Source organism: Cydia pomonella, chromosome 20 (assembly GCF_033807575.1).
Source record: "Cydia pomonella isolate Wapato2018A chromosome 20, ilCydPomo1, whole genome shotgun sequence".
NCBI classification, from domain to species: domain Eukaryota; kingdom Metazoa; phylum Arthropoda; class Insecta; order Lepidoptera; family Tortricidae; genus Cydia; species Cydia pomonella.
In genome coordinates this window covers 6,104,926-6,131,639 of record NC_084722.1, presented here as the reverse complement: position 1 = coordinate 6,131,639, position 26,714 = coordinate 6,104,926, and the positions used below count along the sequence as shown (strand labels likewise).

At 36.1% G+C, this 26,714-nt stretch overlaps 2 protein-coding genes across 2 annotated transcripts; both read right to left on the bottom strand.

The window, feature by feature from the left end:
* Position 1: 1 nt before the first annotated feature.
* LOC133528807 (uncharacterized) lies at positions 2 to 17,273 on the bottom strand. The gene is made up of 11 exons (XM_061866275.1): positions 17,056 to 17,273; positions 13,498 to 13,705; positions 12,758 to 12,950; positions 11,548 to 11,691; positions 11,233 to 11,380; positions 9,901 to 10,035; positions 5,035 to 5,166; positions 3,990 to 4,070; positions 2,788 to 2,934; positions 1,368 to 1,533; positions 2 to 650 (listed from the first exon to the last, which is right to left on the bottom strand). The coding sequence occupies exons 1-11, from the start codon at positions 17,146 to 17,148 to the stop codon at positions 523 to 525; spliced, it is 1,575 nt and encodes a 524-aa protein (XP_061722259.1). The 5' UTR covers positions 17,149 to 17,273; the 3' UTR covers positions 2 to 522.
* Positions 17,274 to 24,308: 7,035 nt separating this feature from the next.
* LOC133529311 (lysosomal acid lipase/cholesteryl ester hydrolase-like) lies at positions 24,309 to 26,125 on the bottom strand. Its single transcript, XM_061867007.1, has one exon. It carries the CDS (start codon positions 25,572 to 25,574, stop codon positions 24,309 to 24,311), a length of 1,266 nt encoding a protein of 421 aa, XP_061722991.1. The 5' UTR covers positions 25,575 to 26,125.
* Positions 26,126 to 26,714: the final 589 nt, after the last annotated feature.

Here is a 26,714-nt window from a genome sequence, read left to right as displayed (position 1 = left end):
ATCCAGGCAATAGAGCTTTTTATTTTTATTTATTTAACTATGTATGTAACCTAAAATAAGTGAATCATTAAATAAGTTTACCATTCGATCAAGGTAATAAAGTGGATGAAATATTTGTTTAATAATCATTAAATGCTATTAAGGCTGACGTTGTATTATTACTTTTGCAAAACAAAAACATACAAAACTGACGTGAAATTGTCAAATTTCGCATAAAAGTTTCTAATTCTATTGAATCCTTATATAATCATTGTATCTATAAAATTTTAGTAACTATGGCTGGTAAGTACTATACTTACCTAAATGAGACTTAAAATTAAAGTTTCCGTCTAAAAAAGGGCTCAATACAAGATTCTATATAATACAACATATATCAGTCAAAAGTATTGTGCCACAAGTTTCCTAAAATACTAGTTTTTGGATTTTATAAAATATTTTGGTATTGGAGCCGTTTATTCAAAGTTCTGTATTGACTATAAACACGATGATTTTTTAGGTCGAAGTCTTGCCGTACGTGTAGTTTTATTCCTTGTGCGCAGTGAGTGCTAGTTTCTTTACTTCAATACGAGCAACCTTCCCAGAAACGGTAGTCGGCAGAGCGTCCATAAACACAACGCCTCCGTGTAAATGCTTAAAAGACGATAAATGTTCTGTAAGAAAAACAAATTCCACTCATTTAATGATTAACCTACTTACTAACATAAAACACAAATATCAAATTAATAAAATGTCTCATTTTTTGTGTCGTTTTCAAGCAAAAGGTATCACATAATCGCTTGCCATAAGGGCGCTCTGACAAGTTATTCGTATAAAAAAAGCAAAATTCGTGTTTATGGTAAGCAATAATGTGGTACCACTTTTGCTTGAAAACTTCACATTTAGCAATTGCTTTATTAGCAAACCTATAAACTTATAGGTTTGCTAATAGATAGATAAAAGTCTAGCAAGTCTGGACCCTAATTTTGTCTTTAATGGGCTACAAAGTTGTAGATTCCGATCGAAAGGAAGACAAAAACATGGACACATTCGAAATGTAGATCGAACCAACTTTCATCCATAGTTTTGCCTTGCTGTACAAGAGGTCGTTCGTTAGATTCTCTGTGCAAATCAGCGTCGAAAATGTACTTTAATAATTGTGCAAATAAATCTGCCTTCAAAGACTTGACAAACTCATTAACCCCTTGTCTGTGTATGATAAGGAACTTGACCGAATTTTTAAATACAGTTTTTTCGAGAGCAATTTTCTTGGTCTATACACACGATTTTTGACCACCACATATATGAAAGATTAACTGAGCTCATGAGCTGTCAAGATTGCAAAGAAATATAGATAAAGATGTTAGGCAAAGTGATATAAAAATACCAACTGGCAACAAGTTCCTTGATGTCGTTGGCGGTGACGCGGTGGCCTGGTCTTCGCACCACGCACGCCACCACGTGCTCGCCATCGTCCCGGTGCGGCACGCCCGTCACGCACACGTCAGCCACGCCTGGATGCTTCAATATCACTTCTTCTACTTCAGGGGGAATTACCTAGAAAGTAAGGATATTGAAAATATTTTGCAAACTTTGCTACTGTAATTAAGGATGAACTGGATAAATGGGGTTTGTCGGTTCGGCTCGAAATGAAACTTTGAATTACGATTTCTCCTGAAATACACAAAGAAATTGTATAGTGTTAGGAATCATTGTAATCTGTATGAAATGCTTAATATAACTGACGTATTTAATTAAATTCTTAATTATGTATCCATGTAAAATAGCTTTGCAAATGCCACATATTACGTGATCTTTTCCTAGAAGTTAAGAAAGGGTATAGTGATTTATCCTTAAAATATAGACATTAAAAACATCGTGGATTTTTTTGTAGATCTATAAATGAGAAACAACCCCACAATACATTGTGTTGTTATAGCTCAAACGGATTAGGCAGCGTTTTTGATTAAAGCTCCTAGCCAGGGTGATTTTTCCGACAACATCGTTATATTTCAACCAATTTACACAAAACCTTAACAAGTTATATAACTAAGCCTTCCTTAAGAATCACTTTATTGATGGATGAAAGTCGTATGAAAATCCGCTCAGTAGTTTTTAGTTTTGGAGTCGTTTTATAAGATGTAGTGAATTGACCAGGGATCGGAACCGGTTTTTTGCAAAAACATCGAAATAACCATATATTTCGGTTTATTTTATACTCTAAATATAGGACTCAGTTGTGTTTTCAGATAACGACTTCGTATTATTAGATTGTCTAATTAGAAATGAAGTAATTAACAAAGAACGAAAAAATACCGTTTTCGTTCCCATACAAAAAATACCGGTTTCCGATCCCTGGAATTGACGTTTTCCCCTAGACTTGCGGATACTAGGTTGCGTGACAGTCGACATAGCGAATAGTGTCAAATTCTTATTTTTTATTTATATTAAACACTTCAAACTAAATCCCATAGAACTAGAAACAGGGTAACTTATGCTGGCGCCGACAGTTGCTAACCCTATTGACAATGTAACTAAACTCTGAAAAAATAAACACACCTCGACTAATTGCTATACTTATTGAGATATCAGCGTGTAAGTATATTGAAGCAACGTTAATTTAATAAATCAATATTACTCTTATAATGTAAAAATACGATTACCTACCTAAAGTGCAACAACATGATATTAATTTGATTCTAATCTTTGTGCAATCATTTTGCACAAATGCTTGAAGAATCTCAACCCTCCTTCGTCATAAAAAATATATAAATATTTTGAGACTTGAGAGATTAGTAACATACGACTTACCTGGTAACTTTTATATTTCAATAGCATTTTAAGTCTCTCTACAAAGTAGTAGTATCCATGCTCGTCTTTATAAAACAAATCACCCGTTTTTAAATAGCCGTCCTCAGTAAAAACGTTTTTGGTCTCCTCAGGGTCATTATAATAACACTGGAAAGAAATAAATTATTTAGTTGGTACACTCGGCAATCGGCATCGACGTTCCAAATCATATTTAGCTCCTACTTTGCGCTTTGAGCTTTATTGCCTTAGTGTCTTGTCACAGTTAGATAGATAGCATTTATTGGTAAAAAATAATATTTTACACGTCAACAGTTAATTTCTAATAGAAAAATAGTACATTGTGCAACGAGGGGGGTAAGTGACAAGAGTCTATATAAGACTCGAGTAACAATATTCTTACCCCCGTAGTTACTCACAATGTTTTTCATCACACTTGTGAAGAAAAAAACTAAATGTTAAGCGAAATAATTATTATACATTCGTCCGCCATATTGTCATTCTTGGACAGGTTACGCATCGAAGGCACAACAGACCTATCCGACGTTCAGCCACAATTGAAATTTGTGTAAAAATATCTCAAACGGCTATTCAATTAATCAAATTAAATATTTTTAAACATGAACACGAATACTAAATTATAAACGTTAATATTGTAAAAGTAGAACTCATATATGTCTAGTTAAAAAAAGGCTTTTTTTACAATCCATAACTCCCACGGGAACAATATAAGCCTGCATGAAATAAGATTTTTCGAGCAAGTGTGATGAAAAATACATTATTTATTTAAAAATAATTACATTACTAAAATTAACAATTTATCAGTATTTACGAATTGCGGTAAACCCATTGTATATACATATTTAAGTAAGTACTTTAATCAAAAAGTCATATACTTGTACACACGGAAAAAATAACAAAAAAATAATAAAAACAGTGGAACAACAGAAATGGATACTAAATTTTGATTATCGTAGTTTGCGAGTAGGCGTTCTGAATTTCAAACTTCGCATACCTAGCACTGTAGTAGCTATCGACCCCGTACTTAATGAAAACTATTACAGTACATTTCTTAGAAATATAGAAAAAAATTAAAATCTCACAAAAGTATCAAAGTACTGTGGTATCGTTTTCAGACGTACCTACATTTCTTTAATTCTAAAGGACATAAATAGGTTTGTTAATAATTGAATTATAATACTTACTGCCATGGTAGGACCTCTAACTATCAATTCTCCTGTGACGTTTGGTTCCAGTATTTCTTTTCCAGTTTCTGGTGATATTAACTGAAAAATACAGGATTTTTAAAATTTGGCACTGAGGGCAGCTACCAGATCTCGTGCTCCTACGCATAAAATGGGCTTAGAAGACCTTTCGTAACTTTTTGATTATCATGGGCAAGACCCATGGTCCAACAAGTTTCATCGCCATACAGCGTGGGAATGCTGCCGACATAATGGGAATTTTCGGGCCAGGATTGTTGTAGGATGGGCGTTAGTTTATATAGTTGTTGCAGACATTATGGGTTGTTTTAGTATATTCATGTAGAATTAAGTTTGTTACGATAATTGTGCAGATTATATTTATGTTTTGACGAAGCATGTGGTAGATTACCTATGTATTTCATTATGAATAAAAGATTGATTTTGGGACAAGTACTTATATAATATATGTATATATACACACCGGTTTTTTTTTCGTTAATTTCAAGGGTACCTGAGTGTCTGAGCTTAAATTAAGTAACTTTCTCAAAGACACCGGTATTCTCATTAAATCCATCCGGAGATAATCAATGATTTATTTATATCTTTATAAGGCCCTTACGACCGTATACATTTTCCTTAGGGCCTGTTTACATATTGATTAGTGTTTAGTACGAGTGTGCTCAAAATTAACTACTTATGCCATTTAGTTTCCTTAAACGTACTTACCCATACCCCGGAGTTACAGGAATTCAAAAAAAACACGGTGTACATAAAAATATCGACATTTATAAACTTTGAAAATAATGTAGGTACCTACAACAGTCAGCGACAAAATGTCAGTTTTGACAAAAAAATCTTTGATGCCAATCGATTCCATTTCTATCCAAAATCAAAAGCTTCTTCAGAAGGGAAGCTGTGACGGGAGAAAATATTTTCCATAAATTTATTATGAAACAACATGCATTTCACAGCTCTAAAAAGTCTTCAATAGTAAGTAGTACTGGCTCCTTTATTATGGACAAATATGATATAAGTAACATCTCACCTTTGCTTCATATTTAGGATCAAGTGTTCCAACACTTTCAATAGGGTCTTCAGGACGTTGTTCCATCACCAAACCGCCAGTCTCAGACAGCCCATACCCTTGTTGAATAACAGCGTCTGGTCGCATTCTGGCCTGAAAAAGTGAAGCAAAAATTTATAACTTTTATAACGCCTTACAAAAAATTACTGACTACTATTAAAAGTTCAAAATGTCATCTTTTAATGGTATTTATCAACAGGTCCACTTCAGTAAAAGGAGCGATCCGAGAGCAAAGAATTTTGACAAGAGAATCGGTTCGGTCGTCTTCTGAGATATCGAGGAACATACATAATTAGAGCGTTTCCACATTGTCCAATCCGGATTGAATCTCGGATATTTATGTTACTTAATATCATGCTTTGTTTTTGTTGATAAAAATAATACTTTACATTGGATTTAGATCTAAGATATAAGTATCTAACCAAATATTGTACGCCTTTGTAAGGCAGGATGTGGAGAACATGACTCATATACCTAAGACCTTTGTAGAACCCATAACCATATAATAAAATATTTTTGATTTTGATTTTTTGAAAGAAGTGAAAATTTTAAAAACGGCTTTTTGTGTTTGTTGATTAATTGTTTCAGATCAAGCAGTCAACAGAGCATACTTGGGTCGACCAACTGGACGCCGTCCTGTTGGTCATCCTAAATAAGGTTGGGCAAATAGAGTCGAGGTAGACCTCCGTGAGCTTGGCGCGCGGCGTCGCCAAAAGCTGGCGTGAATTCGCTCAGGATCGAGCAAAATGGTGGACTGTTGTGTTGGAGGCCAAGACTTATTTTGGGTCATCGCGCCAGCCAAATAAGTAAGTAGGGTAAAGGCACCAGTAGTCAGCCTTATAACACATTTTTAAAGTTTGTACTCTCGACGTTTCTACAGGATTAGTCGGATAAATAAACGCATAACATGGTTAGATCAATTGTTTATTATAGTTTTAAAACAAAGTATGTCAAAAAATAACAATCCTCTTTATAATATCTATAATTAAGATTAAACAAAAAATGGCACTTTTCTCCAGTAGTCAGCCTCTAAAATCCAGTAAGCAGCCTTTGTGTACCCAGTACTCAGCCTTTATAAACTATTAATAACAATGAAATAAAAAACACTATTATTTGTATTAAAGTTAACGATATTATAATATTTATCATTCCTAGGTAGGAAGCTAGAGTATAGGTAGGTACCTATACTCTTATAAGTACAATTCTCATGCCACGAAATTTGTAGGCCATAGGTGCTTAAAATTATTCTTGCAAACTAATAAACACTGTATTTATCTTCTTATTTTTTATTAATGAATCTGTTTATTTAATAGAATTCATTATTTTTATAATCGGTTTAAATGCTGGTGAAACCCGTGCAGGGGCCCGTTAGATATTGGAATATTTCTCAACAAAAGTATGTACATATACACTTTTGAACCTTATTTAAATGAGTTAAAGTTCATAATATTTGGCAGCGACGTACCAAGGAAGATAATGGCTGAGTACTGGATCCGTGAAACCCAGTGGTCAGCCGCATTAAAACGTTATTTCAAATGCGGCTGACTACTGGGTTTTACTTTAAATTGACTGAGACATGCCTAACTAAATTTGAAAATGTAAATGTAACGGTCCTAACGGTCGTATTGGATCGAAAATAACTAATAACCCAAAGGTCAGCCGCGGGAGGCTGGGCACGGGATTTTTTGTAAAAAAGTGGTATCCAGTGGTCAACCTCCTCAATTTATAAGTTAAATATTGATATTTCTATTTAAATATAACGCAATTTAATAGATAAACTAACCAATAAACCCATCATTAACAAAAAACAGTAACTTTTTATATTAAAACATATTTTTTCTCACGCGTTAAAAGAACACCACGTGCAGTAAAAAATATGGCGGACATGACATTCTAGCTCTCGTCAACAAACATCACCTTTATGAACGAGTATATTTCCTCTCCCCGATACCTCACCGCATCTGCCGCGTTACGTATTAACGAATAAGGAATCAGAGCTCCTATTTGACTACTCGCGATTTGTTTAATCGAATATACCAGATATTTATGACCAATAAACGACTTAAAAGGCTGACTACTGGTCCCTGGCTGGCCACTGGTGCTGTTACCCTAAGTTATTAACTATTTAAATATATATTGCTCAAAAGACCACAAAAAAGGACTTCATGTCATAATATCGGATCGTACAATGTGAAAACGCTCCAAGGTGAGGACCTGTATTAATCTGGAAAGAAATACATCACTCATCATCTTCCTCGCGTTGTCCCAGCATTTTGGCACGCCTCATGGGTGCCTTCGCTTGGCAACTAATCCCAAGAATTGTCGTATGCACTAGTTTTTTTACGAAAGCGACTGCCATCTGACCTTCCAACCCAGAAGGTAAACTAGGCGTTATTAGGATTAACCCGGTTTCTCAAGATGTTTTCTTTCACCGAAAAGCGACTGGTAAATATCAAATGGTATCTCGTACATCAGTTCCGAAAAACTCAAGCTGGGGTTTGAACCCGCGACATTCGGATTGCAAGTCGCATGCTCTTACCTCTAGGCCGCTCTTGGTACAAGCAGGGGTTTGAACCCGCGACATCCAGATTGCAAGTCACATGCTCTTACCGCTAAGCCGCTCTTGGTACAAGCAGGGGTTTGAACCCGCGACCTCCGGATTGCAAGACACATGCTCTTACCGCTAGGCCGCTCTTGGTACAAGCAGGGGTTTGAACCCGCGACCTCCGGATTGCAAGTCACATGCTATTACCGCTAGGCCGCTCTTGGTACAAGCAGCGGTTTGAGCCCGCGACCTCTGGATTGCAAGTCGCATGCTCTTACCGCTTTAAGAATTAAGAAATCCGTCACTATATATTTAAAACAAAGTCCCCCGCCTCCGCCCCCGCCTCGTATGTATGTTCGCGATAACTCAAAAACTTCTAAACGAATTTTCATGCGGTTTTCACCTATCAATAGGGTAATTCTTGAGGAAGGTTTAGGTATATAATTTGTTAGGGTTTTGTGTAACCCGTGCAAAGCCAGGACGGGTCGCTAATAAGTGCTAAAAGCGTTGACTGCTGCAAAGAGGTAAAAAATCTACTTAACATTGCCAAATGATGAACACTTCCATAAAATATCATAAATAGCATTTATTCAGGGACCATAATTTTATATCCGCAACGCAGGCTTCGTCAGGTGAACACAGACTCATACAATACAACGGTAAAATCTGCAACAGGCTTCGTCAACTTACTCTAAAAGTACCTATATACATTAAAAAAAAACCTTACAAAAAGAAGCGGCCAAGTGCGAGTCGGACTCGCGCATGAAGGGTTCCGTACAATTTAAGACGTATTAAAAAAAATCTTCTAACTAGATCTTGTTCAACATTTTACCACTTTGGACACACATTTTACCACTTTGGAAGTGTCTCTCGCGCAAACTATTCAGTTTAGAAAAAAATGATAATAGGAACCTAAATATCATTTTTGAAGACCTATCCATAGATACCTTACACGTATATGTTTGATGAAAAAATTTTTTTTTAAATTTTATGACGTATTAAAAAAAAACTACTCACTAGATCTCGTTCAAAACAATTTTCGGTGGAAGTTTGCATGGTAATGTATATCATATATTTTTTTTAGATTTTTCATTCTGTTATTTTAGAAGTTACAGGGGGGGGGACACACTTTTTTTCACTTTGGAAGGTTCTCTCGCGCAAACTATTCAGTTTAGAAAAAAATGATATTAGAAACATTAATATCATTTTTGAAGACCTATCCATAGATACCCCACACGTATGGGTATGATGAAAAAATTTTTTTTTTTTAATTTCATGACGTATTAAAAAAAAACTACTTACTAGATCTCGTTCAAACCAATTTTCGGTGGAAGTTTACATAGCAATGTATATCATATATTTTTTTTAGATTTTTCATTCTGTTATTTTAGAAGTTACAGGGGGGGGGGGGGGGACACACTTTTTTTCACTTTGGAAGGTTCTCTCGCGCAAACTATTCAGTTTAGAAAAAAAATGATATTAGAAACATTAATATCATTTTTGAAGACCTATCCATAGATACCCCACACGTATGGGTATGATGAAAAAATTTTTTTTTTTTTAATTTCATGACGTATTAAAAAAAAACTACTTACTAGATCTCGTTTAAACCAATTTTCGGTGGAAGTTTACATAGCAATGTATATCATATATTTTTTTTAGATTTTTCATTCTGTTATTTTAGAAGTTACGGGGGGGGGGGACACACATTTTACCACTTTGGAAGTGTCTCTCGCGCAAACTATTAATTTTAGAAAAAAATGATATTAGAAACCTCAATATCATTTTTGAAGACCTATCCATAGATACCCCACACGTATGGGTTTGATGAAAAAAGATTTTTTGAGTTTCAGTTCTAAGTATGGGGAACCCCCAAAATTTATTGTTTTTTTTTTCTATTTTTTTGTAAACATCATAATGCGGTTCATAGAATACATCTACTTACCAAGTTTGAACAGTATAGCTTGTATAGTTTCGGAAAAAAGTGGCTGTGACAGAATCGGACAGACAGACGGACATGACGAATCTATAAGGGTTCCGTTTTTTGCCATTTGGCTACGGAACCCTAAAAACACCCTCACTCACCGGCAGCAGGCAGTGTGCCCAGTAGGCTGCCCGCACTTCCCCGTTGAATAGCGATGCTAATTCTTTGAGCAAAATACTGACCAGCCCTTTGGTATCCGTGGCATCCACATCCACCAAACGCGACGCTAAATCGTAATATCATAAATGTTGTGTAATTTTAGGTCGTATACAAGAAGATTAAAGTCTAAATCACACACCTTAAGGTTCGCTAGCAGTTCTTTGTGGACTTTGGTGCCTCCGGTCTTAATAACGTCGAAGCAGGTTAGATCACAATGTTTCTCGTGGTGCAGTATCGGTGCCAATGCAGTCGGCGTGCACAAAGTTCCACCAGGCTATGAAAACAAATATTTGAAAGCCTGTTGTATAATCCATTTTAATGAAGGTAATTTAAAAAGTGATGCAACTATATATTAGGGTGGTGGCGCTACTGCGCTTAATTAGTTTGGCACTTTTTCGTATACTTACACTCCGAGCTTGGATGGTGACTAAATCGCCACATTATTGCAAATAACCTGACGTATTCATTGAAATAGTTATTTTTTTTACAAGGGGGCAAAGTTGATGTTTAATCGCTCGTACTAATATTGATACCCGAGCAAGCGAAAGATTCCAAAATTGAACCACGAGCGTAGCTAGTGTTTGGATAAGTGGAATCTTAAGCGTTGAATCAATCGAAATAAAATCCAAATGAACTAAATAAAAAAAATCATTAAAAATCATAATTTAAAAGTCAATTAAACCAGGTAACATACGGAAATAACTAAAAATTAGCATCTGATTACTTTGCCCCACATGTGGGTAAAATGCACCTTTCTCATTCGTTTTAGAACAATCAAGAGGGCCTTTAGTGTGGTGAAAATATAATTGTTTACCTACTTGATCTCCAATTATTCATATTTAATACGCCTTTAGTGAATGTAAAGTATAATACCACTCAAGTCAACATAATACGCTGTATACCACTGAAAAACGATTGCAAAGAAATTTGAAAATCATTGTGACGAGGACAGATCTGGACCAAACGGGGTAAGTCATCTTCGAATGCAAATTGCTATTTGATTAATTAATATCTAGTTTCGCCACCAACTACCCGTTATCGGCCCCGATCCTCGTTCCTCAATTGAATTTAGTGACCACGAAACATATGAAGTCGTTACATCACCATCTTTCAAATTCAACTGTCAAAGTAGGCGGCGCGTTTGTTTCTTATGAAAGGTAGAGGTAAGGAATGAAATCTCCATAGGCAGAACTCTTGCAAAAGTGTCCAGCTGTCATCTATAAATAATAGTTCCAAAACTCTCCAGAGTAGCGCTAGAGTAACTAAGAACCTAGACGTTATTGACGGTGTAAAGTAAGTGCGCTGTCTATGATTTGGTTTTTTTTTTCAAATATTCTAGGTATTGTAGCGCCACCTATTTAAGCTTTTTTGACGGACACTTTTTGGTACAAGGAGATTTCATTCCTTACCTCTACTTTCCATAGTTTCTTAGACTTCTCTATCACAATGTTAACTCTTTGGTGGTACTAACCTTATATTTATTTATAATATCGATGATATGTTCCGTGGTGACCGGAGCAGAGGACTGCAGCTTGACGTGGTTGATCGGCATTAGCAGAGCATTAAAGCAGCCTGTTATCCAGAGCAGAGTAGATGAGTTCAGAGCTGTTTTACGCTCACTAAAAATTACAATAATAATGAAATCGCTGATATAATTTTAAGTTTAAGATTTTTTTTTGATAACTGTCACCGCAGGGGCGTCTTCTTCATCTAATTGGTGAAAGAATATTAGTCTTATAAGTCTCATCGTTTCTTATTCTGCATTAGTATTTCTAAGATATCTCACCCATTTTTAGGTTCCTTATAGCTATAGAATTCTGTCATTTGAAACAAGTGTGGGTGTGTGAGAGCTACTATTTTCTGCTGTCCTGTGCTTCCACTAGTACCGACAAGCCAGCAGTACACCTCGTCCGTATTGAAAGTCGCCACCCTGAAATCACCACCAACCCTGAATACCAGTAGATTTGGTGCATCTTAATATCATCCTTGTAAATGTTTGCATGTGTACACATTAAACATCAAATTGCATACAAACGCTCCTGCTGGCTCGACGGTCCCGGGGCGAGTGTTGCTTAAACTACTCATACCTCGTATCGTACCAACATGTTCAACCGCCTATGTCAGCCTTAGTGTTTATTTATTACAAGCTTTTATTTAACTTGCAATGTTAGTATGTATGGGACAAATCTTGCAAGTTTTTGACCCACTTCCCGGTTTCCGATGAAGCTGAAAATTTGCATACATATGTAAGTCGGGTGACAATGCAATATTATGGTACCATCAAGCTGATCTGATGATGAAGACAGGAGGTAGCCATAGGAACTCTGTGATTAAACGACGCAACCTAATTGTGTGTTGGGGTTTTTAGAATTGTCTCGATGAGTATTAGTTGCCTGTGGAAAAAAGTACAGTCAGCGATAAAAGCTTGTACCAAAAATATTTTTTTTGCCAAAAACTTATTTATTAGATATAATACTACAATCCTAAAACTTCTTGAACCGTTAGGTATCGACATCCTGATCCAACACTTGGCTCGATTCGAACTTTAAGATACGACAAACATTTGCAAAATATACGATATGGATTAGATATGTCAGTGTCAAAAGTGACGTTTCTTCAAACAAAAACTTAACGTTAACGTTTAAAACGTTAGACTCGCTTCAAATTTGGTGGTGCTCAGTAAAAACGTAATTTTTAAAAAAGATAGAGAAGCTCAGGCCGCCAGTATTTTCCTGAACACTCCTGTTACAACCGTTGAACAAACTAGTGGTTCTGTGAGCTAAGTAGACTTCGAAAAGAATTTAAAAACAGAATCGACAAAAAATCCAATTAATCAAGTATCAAACCTGCTTACAAAATTCCACCAATCGGTTGAGAAATGCTACCTGTAGCCAGAAATACGAAAGCATTTTTGTCAAAGCTGAAACGAAGATAGGTACTTTCACTTGTGCTTCATGGCCGCTTGCTCAAAAATAACAAAAGCAAATTATATTTACTGGAATTCGTCCTCTCGTTGTGACGCCCGATGATCTTCCATGAATTTTACCAAGGAGTTCTCGCCACCGCCAAATGTAACAATGTTGGTGCTAATATTCAGTTCTTGTATCGCATTTTTATACTCTTCAAACATTTGGTATTCGCAAAAAGCTATTTTAGGTTTTATTAAGGTAAATAAATGCTTCAGCTCATCTGAAAAGTGATTTTTAACATTTAGTGTTTTATTTGACCTTTTGAACGCTTTACGTCTTGAACAAAAATCCAAGGTAACGGGCGCAAGCGAGCTATAGTTGAAGGTGTCAATGTCAAGGCTACTCTGACAGCGTCCTCCATATTGTCCTTGCCGTCCTTGGCGCTGTGGGCACGACTAGTTAGTAAAGTAACGACGACTTTAGGTGTTCTTAGCGTTTAAAAGGTTAATTTAGTTATTGATAGGTATCAGACAAAAACACTTTCTAAATTCAAGAGACCTACTTTGTCAGTAGCATAAATAACTAAGTACTTACTTATTTAAAGCTTTTATTTCATTTATTTTAACGGCTATAAGAGTTCAACATTCAACGTACTTATAAACAAATTCTCAAAATTTGTAGGTAACAATTCATATAAGAGATGAGGATACAAGTTTTTTGTGAAGGATCTTAGACACAAAAATCTCGTTACTTTATTACCCGTGTGTGTGATTCGTTCGATTCACCTCTTCTCAAATTGCGAGATCAACAATCAGTCAATCACTTACTGCATTTATGGGCCGGGTCGAGCCCACCTACAGGCAATCCGTTCATCATTGCTGCATAGAATGGGATGTGCACGTCGAGATGGTTCTTTCCACCTATCACTATGGTGTCGCCCGGTACCAGACCAAACTTCCTGAAGCATTGCGCCAGCCGAATGCTTCGGGATAGCACAGACGCACACGTCTCTTCTTGACCAGTCGCTGCATCTATCTAAGAAATGTTCCCAATCATGTACGCTATAATATATACAACTCACTGACCAATCCCGAATAAACTATTTTATCGAAATTTGGGGCAGTCCCTGCAAAACAAGTATCGTCCAAAATAAAATAATAAAAAAAACTCTTTCATCTGGATCACCTAACACCTACAGCAACAGTCTATTCCAAAACTAAGCTAATGAGCATTAACCAACTTTATTTTTATAACACCATTATACTAATAAGAAACATACTCCAAAAAAAATACACTGTCAAATCTCATTTAAAACAAAAAAAGAAAGTGTGTAAATAATGTATGCCTTACTTTCCCTCGAACTAAAAACTTTGGAAATAAAAATATAACATACCAAGGTGCACGTATGATCAACGACCTTCCCAAAAATATAAAAGACACTCGAAACTTTTGCAAAATATAAAAATAAATTAAAATCTCATATAATCTCTGAAATCCCGGTTATCTAAATACGGCCCTGGCAAACACATCGTCTTATCGCGAGCTTAGTAACCGGCCGGTCGCCCGGTGCCAAAGCGAATAACATTAATATTTTGTTTGACTCCTACCTGACATTGTATATATTTATAACTTAAAAAAGGAAAAGAATATGTTAATGTGATTTTTGTGTCGGGATTTTTATTGTCTGTTAGTAAATAACATTAATATACTCAACTAACTCTCACTCAATACTTACACGTTTTAGAAACTTTGTTTTAATCTATACCTTTTTCTGCCACAACTATTAATGTAGACGCTCACGAATTATAATAACTTGTTATTTGTTCTGTATTTTAAACTACCTACTCATTAAGTGAAATGTAAATTTCTTTTGAGTAAATGTCTTTAACCAGAAATGTGACTTAGATACTTACAGATAATTATTTTAAGGTCAATGTGGTTCATTAAGGTAAAACCTTACCTCACCTCGACCTCATTAGTATTGCTAGTGCGGTCAAACTAGTTTACTTAACAGCGTGATTTAGCTTAAAATAACCGAACATAATTATACAAGCTGTAACAAAAATATTGAGAATCCGCATAAGGGCATAAACGGTACAGTATTCTGATTATGAAAAATCGGCCAAGAGCATGTTGGGCCATGCTCAGTGTATAGTGTCGTAGTTACCATTCTGTCAGAACAGGCCAAACGAGGGCTATTAATTAGTAAGTACGAGTATCATGTACATAACAACCATAAGGTTAAGGGAGTACCATCGCAGCGCTTTGTACGTCTCTTTACTAAGATAATATTTTTGCAGTAGCTCAAAAAAGGCTAGACTGATCATATTTGCTATAGTTTTCACTGAAAGTATTTACTAAGCTCTTGTTGCGCGATTTTTTCATATTTTTTGGACCCATAGTTCAAAAGTTAGAGGGAGGAACACATTTTTTTTTCTTTAATATATTTCTATATTAACGTTATAAAAAAATTTTAGACCCTTAGTCGTTTTAAAATATCTATCCACCGAGAACTCCACACTATTGGGTCAAAGCAAAAAAAAATGCATAAAATATCATTTTGTATGGGAGGCACCCTAAAAAATTTTTTGATTGACATGACATGATTCATCTATCCATGCCAAATTGCAGCTTTCTGGCAATAACGATCACTGATCAAAGCTGAGGACGGACAGACAGACAGACTTGGCGAAACTATAAGGGTTGTTTGGTAACTACGAAACCCTAAGAAGTAAAATCAACCGACATTTTTGGAGGATTTGTTTGGGCGCCATACAAAAGAATATTGTTTTCGGGTGAAACAAATAAATTAAATTTACTTAAGGGGCTCCCCGCGGTTTTCAACGATTTTTGACTAGTTTTGAGTCGTTAATCCTACATTTGCACTACAGATAGAATAAAGTTATGGCCAGTAAACCAGTTTTTTGGACTAAAATTGTTTAACTTTGATGCCAAATATCTCGAGGACAGTGAACTTTGAAGTAAATAAGGTAATACTGCTTACAGCCGTTGCTGTTAATATGATAAGCTACAAAAAAACATTAGAAAACTAAGGGATTCAGATCGAAGGTCATTGGCGTTTGGGACCCCCTTCATAAGAATACGATACCGACTACCACAGGGACCCTTAAATGAGTCCCCACTGTTTTAGTTACACCTTGTTCAATCAGCATCAATAGTAGATAATGAAACAACGCACCGACCTCTACCACCCTGGAATACTCTTCCAAATAGAGAAATAATTCTACAGTTTTTTAAAGTAAGTATCCTATTTAAACAATTATTTACTTAATAATAGCAATCGTCTATGAGAATTTTGAAAACAATATTGGAGTGAGTTTCCAGATCCGGATTTAGGGGAGGACAACCGGGGCTACAGCCCGGGGCCTCCACAAAAGAGGGGCCCCACAATAGAGACTTCGGAAAATTGTCCCTTTGTTGCCCCGAGGCCTCCAGACCTCTAAATCCGGCATTGTGAGTTTCATTGTAACATTTCATTTCGTATCTGTCAGTATAGTCAACAAACGAGTACGATCACCGATCCCCGACCCCCACCTCGACCGATCGATTACTAAATAACCTATGATAATACTCGTATTTATAATCCATTGAACTGTAATGATATTCTTAAAATAATTATCTGTATAAAAAATACCTATAATATAATAGTACATTATGATACAAGTGTGCTAAGTTGGTCGTCACACACGAGGCGATATTGAGCACGCGAGCTGTAAGCGAGCGCGCAATAAGAAAGCCGATGTGGGTAATGACTAATGCACAGATTATGTTTGGTGTGATAAAACCTCTTTGAACTAACACTTGAAACCTAATAGTTGGTTAATTTTTTTTATTACTCGACCAAATTAAGAAGGTTCCGTTTCCATGCATATTATTAGCAATCAGTTACTTTCTTAACTCGGTCGGATAATATAATGAAAAAGCACGAGTGTTATAATATACTGAAAAAGCACGAGTGCTATAATATACTGAAAAAGCACGCGTGTTTAATATTTAGTATTCTGAGCCAAAAATCGGTGGAATAAAAACATCGTTTTGAGCAAGTGTGTTGAAAATATGTATTATACTTTTTGAGGCCAGTACCCCTAGTGTAAGTAAATTCGATTTCCAAACGTGACGTACGCGTTTGCGTTTAGACTCATTTTGTATTGGATTTCGAAAGAGCGCGCCAAGCGGGACGTTTTGGAACCTCAAAATCCTATACAAAATGAGACTTAACGCAAACGCGTTCGTCACGTTATGATGTCGATCAAAGTTACACTAGGGGTACAGAACAAAATAGGTGCGAAATGCTAATTGGCATTTTTAGTTCGATAAAAAACATGCATTTTTAATTTAAGGTATAAATATCAGTAAATACTTACTTGGCATATTTCATTAGCCCTCCTTCGCATATAATCCACAAAAAAGTGTCCCAAATGATTACTGTCGCATCTTCTTTTCCATTGAACAACCATTTTTATTATTATTATATTAATTCTTGCACGCAAACGTTATATCTCTACGCTCGTGCCCTACAAAGAGCATATAATAACTACGTTTTGTCTACTAGATATCGAGTAATGTAGAGATTATACATGTCGCAATGTGGAAAATAAAACCGGCCAAGAGCATGTCGGGCCACGCTCAGTGTAGGGTTCCGTAGTTACTCTTCCGTCACAATAAGCTAAACTGGAGCTTAAAGTATAGTAAATTGTTAACCAAGGGATGAAACGGTAACTTTCACGCGAGTTAAGCAAATAGGCAAATTTGCATAATCAGTACCTAATTAAAGTCTTTTTACTATGAAGGGGAAACTTTTTGCGATAACTCAAAAACAGCTAAACTGATCATGTCCGCTATAGTTTTCATTTAATGTCTTTCTTAAGCTCTACTTCCACGATTTTTTTCATATGTTTTGGACCTATGGTTCAAAAGTTAGAGCCAAGTTAGAATTTTTTTTTGCTTCAACCCTACAGTGTGGGATATCGTTGGAAAGGTCTTTCAAAACGAATAGGGGGTCTTTAAAAACATTTTTTGATAAAGTGAATATATTCGGAGATAATCGCTCCGAAAGCAAAAAAAAAATATGTGGCCCCCCGAACTTGAACTTCCCCCCCCCTCTAACTTTTGAACCATAGATCCAAAAAATATGAAAAAAATCATGGAAGTAGAGCTTAAGAAAGACATAAAAAAGCGGATATGATCAGCTTAGCTATTTTTGAGTTATCGCAAAAAGTTTCCCCTTCATAGTAAAAAGACGTACATCCACAGTTCATCCCTTGGTTAACAATCTACTATACTTTAAGCTCCAGTTTAGCTTATTGTGACGGAAGAGTATAACTACGGAACCCTACTCTGAGCATGGCCCGACATGCTCTTGGCTGGTTTTTATTCTACATAATTAGGCTGTAGGCGTAGGACGCTGTCTTTTTCATTTCATTGTATGAAATACAAAATCAACAATAATCTTTCTGTCACCGGCTTCCTTCATTGAAGTCACTTTTTTTAGGGTTCCGTAGTCAACTAGGAACCCTTATAGTTTCGCCATGTCTGTCTGTCTGTCCGAGGCTTTGCTCCGTGGTCGTTAGTGGTAGAAAGCTGAAATTCGGCATGGATATATAAATTAATAAAGCCGACAAAGTCGTACAATAAAATCTAAAAATTTAATTTTTTTGAGGGTACCTCCCCTACACGTAAAGTGGGGGTGATGTTTTTTTTTTGCTTGAACCCTACAGTGTGGGGTATCGTTGGAAAGGTCTATCAAAACTAATGGGGGTCTTCAACAAACATTTTTTGATAAAGTGAATATGTTCGGAGATAATCCCTCCGAAAGAAAAAAAAATTGTGTCCCCCCCCTCTAACTTTTGAACCATAGGTCCAAAAATTATGAAAAAAATCGTGGAAGTAGAGCTTAAGAAAGACATTAATTGAAAACTATAGCGGACATGATCAGTTTAGCTGTTTTTGAGTTATCGCAAAAAGTTCCCCCTTCATAGTAAAAAGACTTACTTTACCTAATTAGGTACTGATTATGCAAATTTGCCTATTTGTTTCACTCGCGTGAAAGGTACCGTTTCATCCCTTGGTTAATTTACTATACTTTAAGCTCCAGTTTAGCTTATTGTGACGGAAGAGTAACTACGGAACCCTACACTGAGCGTGGCCCGACATGCTCTTGGCCGGTTTTTTTTTCTTAAAAATTATTTGTCACTTCTCATGCTCTGCAAGAGGGTCATTGTTGTTCTAAAAAAAGTGATACATTTCTGCACTAGGTAAGGAAATAAATCTCCATATACGAAAAATTGTCATCAAAAAACCTTAAATAGGTGGCGCTACAATACCTAGAATACTTGGAAAAAAAATCAAATCATAGACAGCGTACTTCACTCCGTCAATAACGCCTAGGTTCTTATCTACTCTAGCGCTATTCTGGAGATTTGGAACTATTATTTATAGCTGACAGCTGGACACTTTTGCAACAGTTCTACCATAAGAGATTTCACTAGTGATAAATAAATTATAATAATAAATAAATAAATAATAAATATTATAGGACATTATTACACAAATTGACTAAGTCCCACAGTAAGCTCAATAAGGCTTGTGTTGAGGGTACTTAGACAACGATATATATAATATATAAATATTTATAAATAGGTAGTTAAATACATAGAAAACACCCATGACTCAGGAACAAATATCCATGCTCATCACACGAATAAATGCCCTTACCAGGATTTGAACCCGGGACCATCGGCTTCATAGGCAGGGTCACTACCGGGGTTTTAGGCCAGACCGGTCGTCAAAAGTCGTCGTAGTGATAGAGAGATACAAAAGCGTTTTATTGTTGTAGGTAACGATAGCGATTGTCACCTTTGCTAGTCCGGCAATCTCAGTTCTATTGCGACACATGACGGAAAGTTCCAAATGCCGGTGTATTGTGCCATGTATTAAAGATAAAAGGATAAGATAAAACAATATGTTTATTGCACAAAAAAGGACACAGAAAAAGTATACAGCTGTTGTTTTTAGGAGTTGGTGCATAACTAGATTGACAACAGAGTTTCCAGGAGTCCCCGCACTAGGCTATGCCTGTATCGCGGGAGACCAGAAGTACATATAAATGTCATGCAAATCAACGATAACCTAAAATATATTTTTATATTAAATATGAAATTCAGGTTTATACCTATGTTGATATATTTCATTATTACTATTACTTTATAATTTCGGTTATATACTAATATTTTAGTCTAGTTCATTTTATATAATTAATAAAGTTAATGTTAAACAATTCTTAGGAGTAATGTCTCAGTTTCGCTATAAACAAGTGACAACAACCAGTTGAAGAGTAACCTTTTGGCTACATGCGCAGTGCAATTAATTAATTCGCTCTGGAACTTTACGGCCGTGTTGTAGATCGAACAGCAGAAGACGTCGCCAAAACATCTCCAAAAAGCAGTGTTAACCCTCGGAACAGCCAACTTAAACACGCGTTTAGATAGTAATTTCGAATAATTTTCGGATTTAGCAGCGCTTTTATGAATCGAGAAACAGACTTTATGTATGTAAAGCTGGCGGACTGTCAGTACTTTAGCTTGGTGATATGGCTCAAATAATCGCAGGATATTGTATGCACAAGCCAAGGCTGACGGTGGAAGTAAAGTAATTTTTTTATTCATTGTTAACTGTGTACATAAGATGTCATAGACGGTTACAGTTTACGGTTCAATTTGTAATGGTTAATTTTCAAAATTTTCAATTCTAATTAACGTTCGGCCAACACTAGATGTACGTTCCAAAGAGCATTATAGTACACAAAAGTACGATAATTTCAGCCCTTGGACGATGCTACACAAAAAGCCTAGTTTTTGAAGCAAAATATGACACTCCTTCATTCTGTAATCTGTATGAAATGCTTAATATAACTAACTTATTTAATTTGATAATTATTAACACTGTATCCGTGTAAATTACTTTGCAAATGCCACATATTATGTGATCTTTTTCTAGAAGTTAAGAATGGGTATAGTAAGTTATCCTTAAAATATAGACATTCAACATCGCGAACTTTTTTGTAGACCCATGAAAGAGAGACAACCCCACCATACATTGTATTGTTATAGCTCAAACAGATTAGGCAGCGTTTTCGATTAAAGCTCCTAGCCAGTGTGATTTTTTCCGATAACATCGTTATATTTCAACCAATTTACACAAAACCTTAACAAATTACATACTTAAACCTTCCTCAAGAATCACTATTGATAGATCAAAGTCGTATAAAAATCCGTTCAGTAGTTTTTAGTTTTGGAGTAGTTTTATAAGATGTAGTAAATTGACGGTTTTCCCCAAGATTTGCGGCTGCTAGGTTGCGTGACAGTCGTGCACATAGCGATCTTATGTACAGAGTTAACAATGAATAAATACTTTACTTCCACCGTCGGCCTTGGCTTGTGCATACAATATCGTACGATTATTTGAGATTAAATTATTAACGCGGAATTTAAACAAAAGTGGACGACTGCGTGAAATCACCTTTCCAATTTCCATACAAACGCAGTCCTCATTTTGCTCTCTGAATATTAAAATATTTTGTTTTTAGCTTCTAATTCCTATAATATACCAAAAATCTTATAAGTCAAACGAAGGGACTTTAGTTAATAGGCATCATGGATGGATATTGACATAATGGAAATAGTTATTTGTGCAACAAGAGAAGAAAGTTGGTTTTTCTTGCGAGGGACTCAAAACACGAGATGTAAAATTACTTTCCTCTCGTGAGACACATACAACTTTTCACCTCAGCAGCTCGAACAAGCCTACTTACGTCACTCCAGGGAGCGAGACAAAGTAGCTTTTTAATTTAGTTAAAACCATGAATACAGGAATATTTCTAAAAGCTATCGTCATAATGATGATGCCTTTCATTCATCAATGTAAATAAATGTGGTTAACGTTACTTGATGTTCAATTTTTTAACCTTTAATATGTTCTCACTTCTGAGGTGAAAAGTTGTATCTGTCACACGAGACCAAGTAATTTTACATCCCGTGTTTTTGAGTCCCTTGCAAGAAAAATCAACTTTCCTGTCTTGTTGCACAAATAACTATTTCCATTATGTCGATATCCAGAGGGGAAAATCAGGACTACGTTTGTTTTTTTGTGTTATTACGTATAATGATTACATTAATCATGTCATGAGAACATCTTTATTTGGTTTTTATTCAAGCTGAACTAAATTTATTGCTTCTCGTTCAAATAATACCATTGTGAGACTTCCACGTATTATTTCGCTTACATCGGAACCTCGATTGTTTGCAATACGTACTGAATTTCAATAATTTTGTTTATTTTAGAATTAAACAAAAATTCATCATCATCTTCCTTCCTAAAATGGGATTGGGCTGGTCACGTCTGCCGAATGCCGAATGAGTTGTGGGGCAAAGTCACTACAGACTACTACAGAGTGGGAGCCCGAAAACTCGAATCGGGGATCTAGCAGACCTCACCGGCGATGGCGGGATGAACTGGACTCCTTCTTGAAGGAGTGGCCAGCCACAGCACTAGACAGAGATCAGTGCAGAGATTGAGGGGAGGCCTTTGCCCAGCAGTGGGACATGACAGGCTCCAAATAATAATAATAAATTTGGAAAAAAGGAAATCCTATAAGTAAACAAAGTTTTTCATTGTGTCAATAATATACTAAAAATCATGGAGAATGGAAAATATTTTCTTATTTTGTATGGATGAGTACAGTCAGCATCAAAAGTAGCGGATCAAATAACGCTTCATAAGTATCTACCGTTGTGTAACAGCTTAAGAAAATGGGATGTCTTTAATATAGACCAATAAAGACTGTAAAAGATGTACCTTGAACGTGAATTTTAGAAATTTAACAATATTTGGAAAAGTTATCTGAGATATCAGATACTTTCGGCGCGTTGTTTCATCCGCTACTATTGATGCTGACTGTACCTACATGCTATAATTCTCTCTTAACGCGGACGCTCTATAGCAGACTTTATACGCTTGTACGTGAAGTTTCGTATGTGTGGTGGCTCATCAATGAATAGTGAAGCTTAGACTCCAGTAGCTACACTTTTCAACCAATCAGAGCGGCCCTGTGAAGTCATAGTTTAAAGAGTGGGGAAGTAGGTTGTCTTCCTACAAACGCACCGCGCGCGGCTTGTATGTGTGCGCCATAGTTCTATCTTTACGTCGCCGCACGCACACTCAAACAAAACCTCGACCCAACTCTCAGTGCGCCTGTCGGGGCTTCCTAACCTACTTCCCCACTCTTTGTACTATGACTTCACGGGGCTGGTCTGATTGGTTGAAAAATAGTGTTTATATTCCAAGTTCTTACGTAGTGTTTCTGTTATGGATATATTTTTAATTTTAATGATGAATATAGTTTACTTTTTTGTACATGTACATAGTTTTCGTTTGTCTTTATGTTTTACTTTTGACTCTCAATTGCTCAAAGGTTGACTGGAAGAGATCCCTTATAGGGATAAGTTCGCCTTTGTACATTGCCAATATTATTATTTTTTCCTTTTATTGTATCTTTACCTGTCCCTTATGTACAATAAAGTGTTTACATACATTTACATACATACATTATACGTTTTCTATATGTAGCAAGACATTTTAGGCAAGACGGTGAGAATCGAGTTGTATGGAGGAGCCACCACTGGTAAGTAGGTACAGTCTTTGGTGTAGACCAACTCCAACAATTTGGACAAAAAGTGAACAATGGCAGAACAATTGCCGGCGATTTTTTTTTTTTATATTTCAAGCCGATCCGACATACTTAATACGCCCAGGAACGAATTGACTCAAGGTCGCCATTGTTTTTGCTAGCTAAAAACGGAAAATCCACAATGCTAGCCGTTACTTGAATCTGCAAATCATCAGTGGATAGGTAAATCGATCCCATCAAAAAACAATGTGAAATGAGAGCCCAGTTTTATATTAAAATAAAGCATCGTTGTCGACTCTGCCGACAAAATAATTGAGATCTTTATGAATTCCAAGTTCATTTTTTATTCGTATTTTAAAATCAATTTATGTTTGTATGTTTTATTCGACCGCGTGATCAAAGGGTAGTTAATGAAGGTTTTGATGAACACACTTTCATAAGAGTTGTAAAGGTAAATTTATAGGTCTGAATTAGATTATTATTCATATTCATAAAAAATTGACGATTTTTATTTTTCCATATAAAATAAGTCAGCAAGCAATTCACTAGGTACTTTGTTTTAACTCAAAACGTCGCATTTCATGATCCGACGTCACAAGTGACCGTGACGTACGAAACGGAAATCGGCTCGAAAAAAAACAAAAATGAATTATGCTCTGGTAGTCAAGACTTAAAAAATCTTTCGGAATTGTTTTATAGCACTAAAACTACGCCTGTTTTAAGTTTGAGGTTATATCACATATAAGTTTTAGGTAATATGTATTGAAAAAATGTGGGAGGATAAATTAAATAAGGAAAGGAAAACAATTTATTATTCACTCCAGTTTATTTTCGGTAACAATACACTAAATATACTTCAGTAGTATAATAGTTAAAATATTGACACATAGTAATGTATGTGGCTAAAATATGATTAGCTTGACAGTAGTCAAGCTAATCATATTTTTGTAGAAGTCTGAAGATAGATGGAAACAAATATTTAGATGCTTCTCTACTTAGAACAAAATCAATGTGTGTCGTTTTTTCAATTTCCTCAAAATGTACCACATTTGGCAATTTGCTTTTTAATATTTTCCCATTCTCGATCAGAGAAAGTGTGTCAAGCTTTCCAGACATGATGGCTACATCTGCGGTTATTTTGCTCAAGGCATAATCTGGTGGATTCCGGCTCCCGTATTTACCCAAATTTCCACGAAAACCATAGTCGAATTGGGCAAATTTCTTACGTAAATAAAGTTGATCGTAATGCTCTAAACATTTTCTTGAAAACCCACTAGGAGCGTGGCCAAATAAGGTTCGTAAGAAGCTTAATTCGAAACCTGCTGGGTTATACCCAAGGAAAGGAAAAATTGCAGCTCTGACGCACACTTCGTAGCTGATAATACCTTTAGTACAAATTGTTTTAATCAGGAAGAGAAGTGCACCGCGATCCTTACAAAGTTCCTCAATTCCAAGCGTTTTTCCAAGCTCCAACAGTAAAGGACCAGCACTGGCAACTATTTGGAACAAAGGCGGCATATTAAAGAAAAATGCACCAGGAGCTAATGCGAGAAACAGTTTTACCTTCTCATTGTATTCTGGTCTCAGTGACGTTAGTGCGAAGAATTGTGATGCTCCTTGGGAATGACCGATAGCCAAAATCTTTTCCTCACCAGTTTGATAGAGGACAAAATCTATTGTAGCGGCGAGGTCGTAGTAGCCCATCTCGTGTAAACTGTAATCCCAGAATTTTTTGTCTTTGTCAGGATCGAGTTCAGTGTGACGTCTGCTGAACTTCGTACCTCTGTTGTTGAGGAGCCACACGTCATATCCTTCATCCGCCAGAGCAATACCTAATGAGCCATTACCTCTGATGACGTAAGGATCTGCATCAGTTCCGAGTCCATGGGTTAATAGTACTGAAGACCTTATTCCAGGGATATGAAATAACTTGACCAGGTATCCGTCTTCAGTGACTACTTCGTATTGTTCGGCTGTGTGTCCATATTTAGTCACTAGTTGTGTAAAGTTAAGTTTTCCATCTTCAGAGAGTGTGAATTCTGAAATGTTTGATAAAAGAGATTTAACATCGGGATAAGAAGCACAGTGAATTAACTGTATAATTGTTGATAGCAAGATAATTGCGGAGTTCATCATTGAACCTTCCTCCTCGGATAGAACTGCCTGTCTCTTTATTCGGTATGTTTTATACCGAGTCATGACGTCAGTCGTCGCCTTTATTTGCGAAAAAGTTAACAGGCTCACTGCGGGCAGTGTAAATTTTGTTTAGGTTGTTTTGCGTGTCTTAGCTTTTTATTGCAAAATTGTAGGAATAATAAGTTCGACGGGGAATACGTATGATTTGATAATAATATTTGCAGTACATATGGTGCTACATTCCCGCACGCGTGCGGGAATGAGCCGTTTCCGTGCATATGTCGAAACTTTAAAGAGCCATATGTACTGGAAAACGTTGTACTATACACGTGCGAATAGGTTATTCGCAACTCGTGTCGATTTAAAACACTCCCTTCGGTCGTGTTTTAATTTATCGCCACTCGTTGTGAATTGCCTATTTTCTGCACTTGTAGCGTAAATAATTATTATAGCACAAGCTGGAAATTATGAGTTATTTTTATTGATTTTTTCTTTTCAAGTACCTAAAATTAGTTACACACCGTATATTAAGTCATTCTTGACTTTTTGTTGAAGTTTATTTCCAATTTTACGGTTTCCACTAACTGCTAACTACCTAATCAATTTATTAAACCATCCTATATATGACAACCTACGTCAAAAAAAACGACATATTTATGTACTTTTATCTGAAACACCAATTACTTACTTTTTAAATGTTAAATTAAAGTGTTCGAGATGTCTAAATGTAATTTAAAAGCTCTTTCTTCCATTTGCATTTGCACATCTTCGTAAGTTTTTGGAAAAATTTCAATTTCTGGTCAAAGCTTTTATCCCTGACTGTACTTTTCCTACCACAGGCAACTTATACTCATAGATACAATTCTAAAAACCCCAAACGCAATTAGGTTGCGTTGTTTCATCACAGTTCCTATGGCCACCTCCTGTCTCCATCATCAGATCGGCTCGATGGTACCATAATATTGCATTGTCACCCGACTTACATATGTGTACACATTTTCAGCTCAATCGGAAATCGGGTAGTATGTCATATTTAGCATCCAAGATTTGACCCACACTAAGAAACCAACATACCTACATACTAACCCCCTTATTCATAAACGTGTACTAAAGTTACGATGCCGCTGATCATAGTTTGTCCGTTTCCATCATACCAATACGTCGGAAAGGGACAAATGATAATCAGCGGCATCGTAACTTTAG

What these genes read in the sequence shown, in the direction of transcription:
- LOC133529311 (XM_061867007.1), bottom strand. Translation starts at nt 25,574, where the DNA reads ATGACTCGGTATAAAACATACCGAATAAAGAGACAGGCAGTTCTATCC.
- LOC133528807 (XM_061866275.1), bottom strand. Translation starts at nt 17,148, where the DNA reads ATGGTTGTTCAATGGAAAAGAAGATGCGACAGTAATCATTTGGGACAC. An exon ending in TATAAGGAACCTAAAAATGG is followed by an intron (nt 11,381 to 11,547) that starts GTGAGATATCTT and finishes TGTAATTTTTAG; the next exon opens with TGAGCGTAAAACAGCTCTGA. An exon ending in CATCAAGGAACTTGTTGCCA is followed by an intron (nt 651 to 1,367) that starts GTTGGTATTTTT and finishes TTTTTCTTACAG; the next exon opens with AACATTTATCGTCTTTTAAG.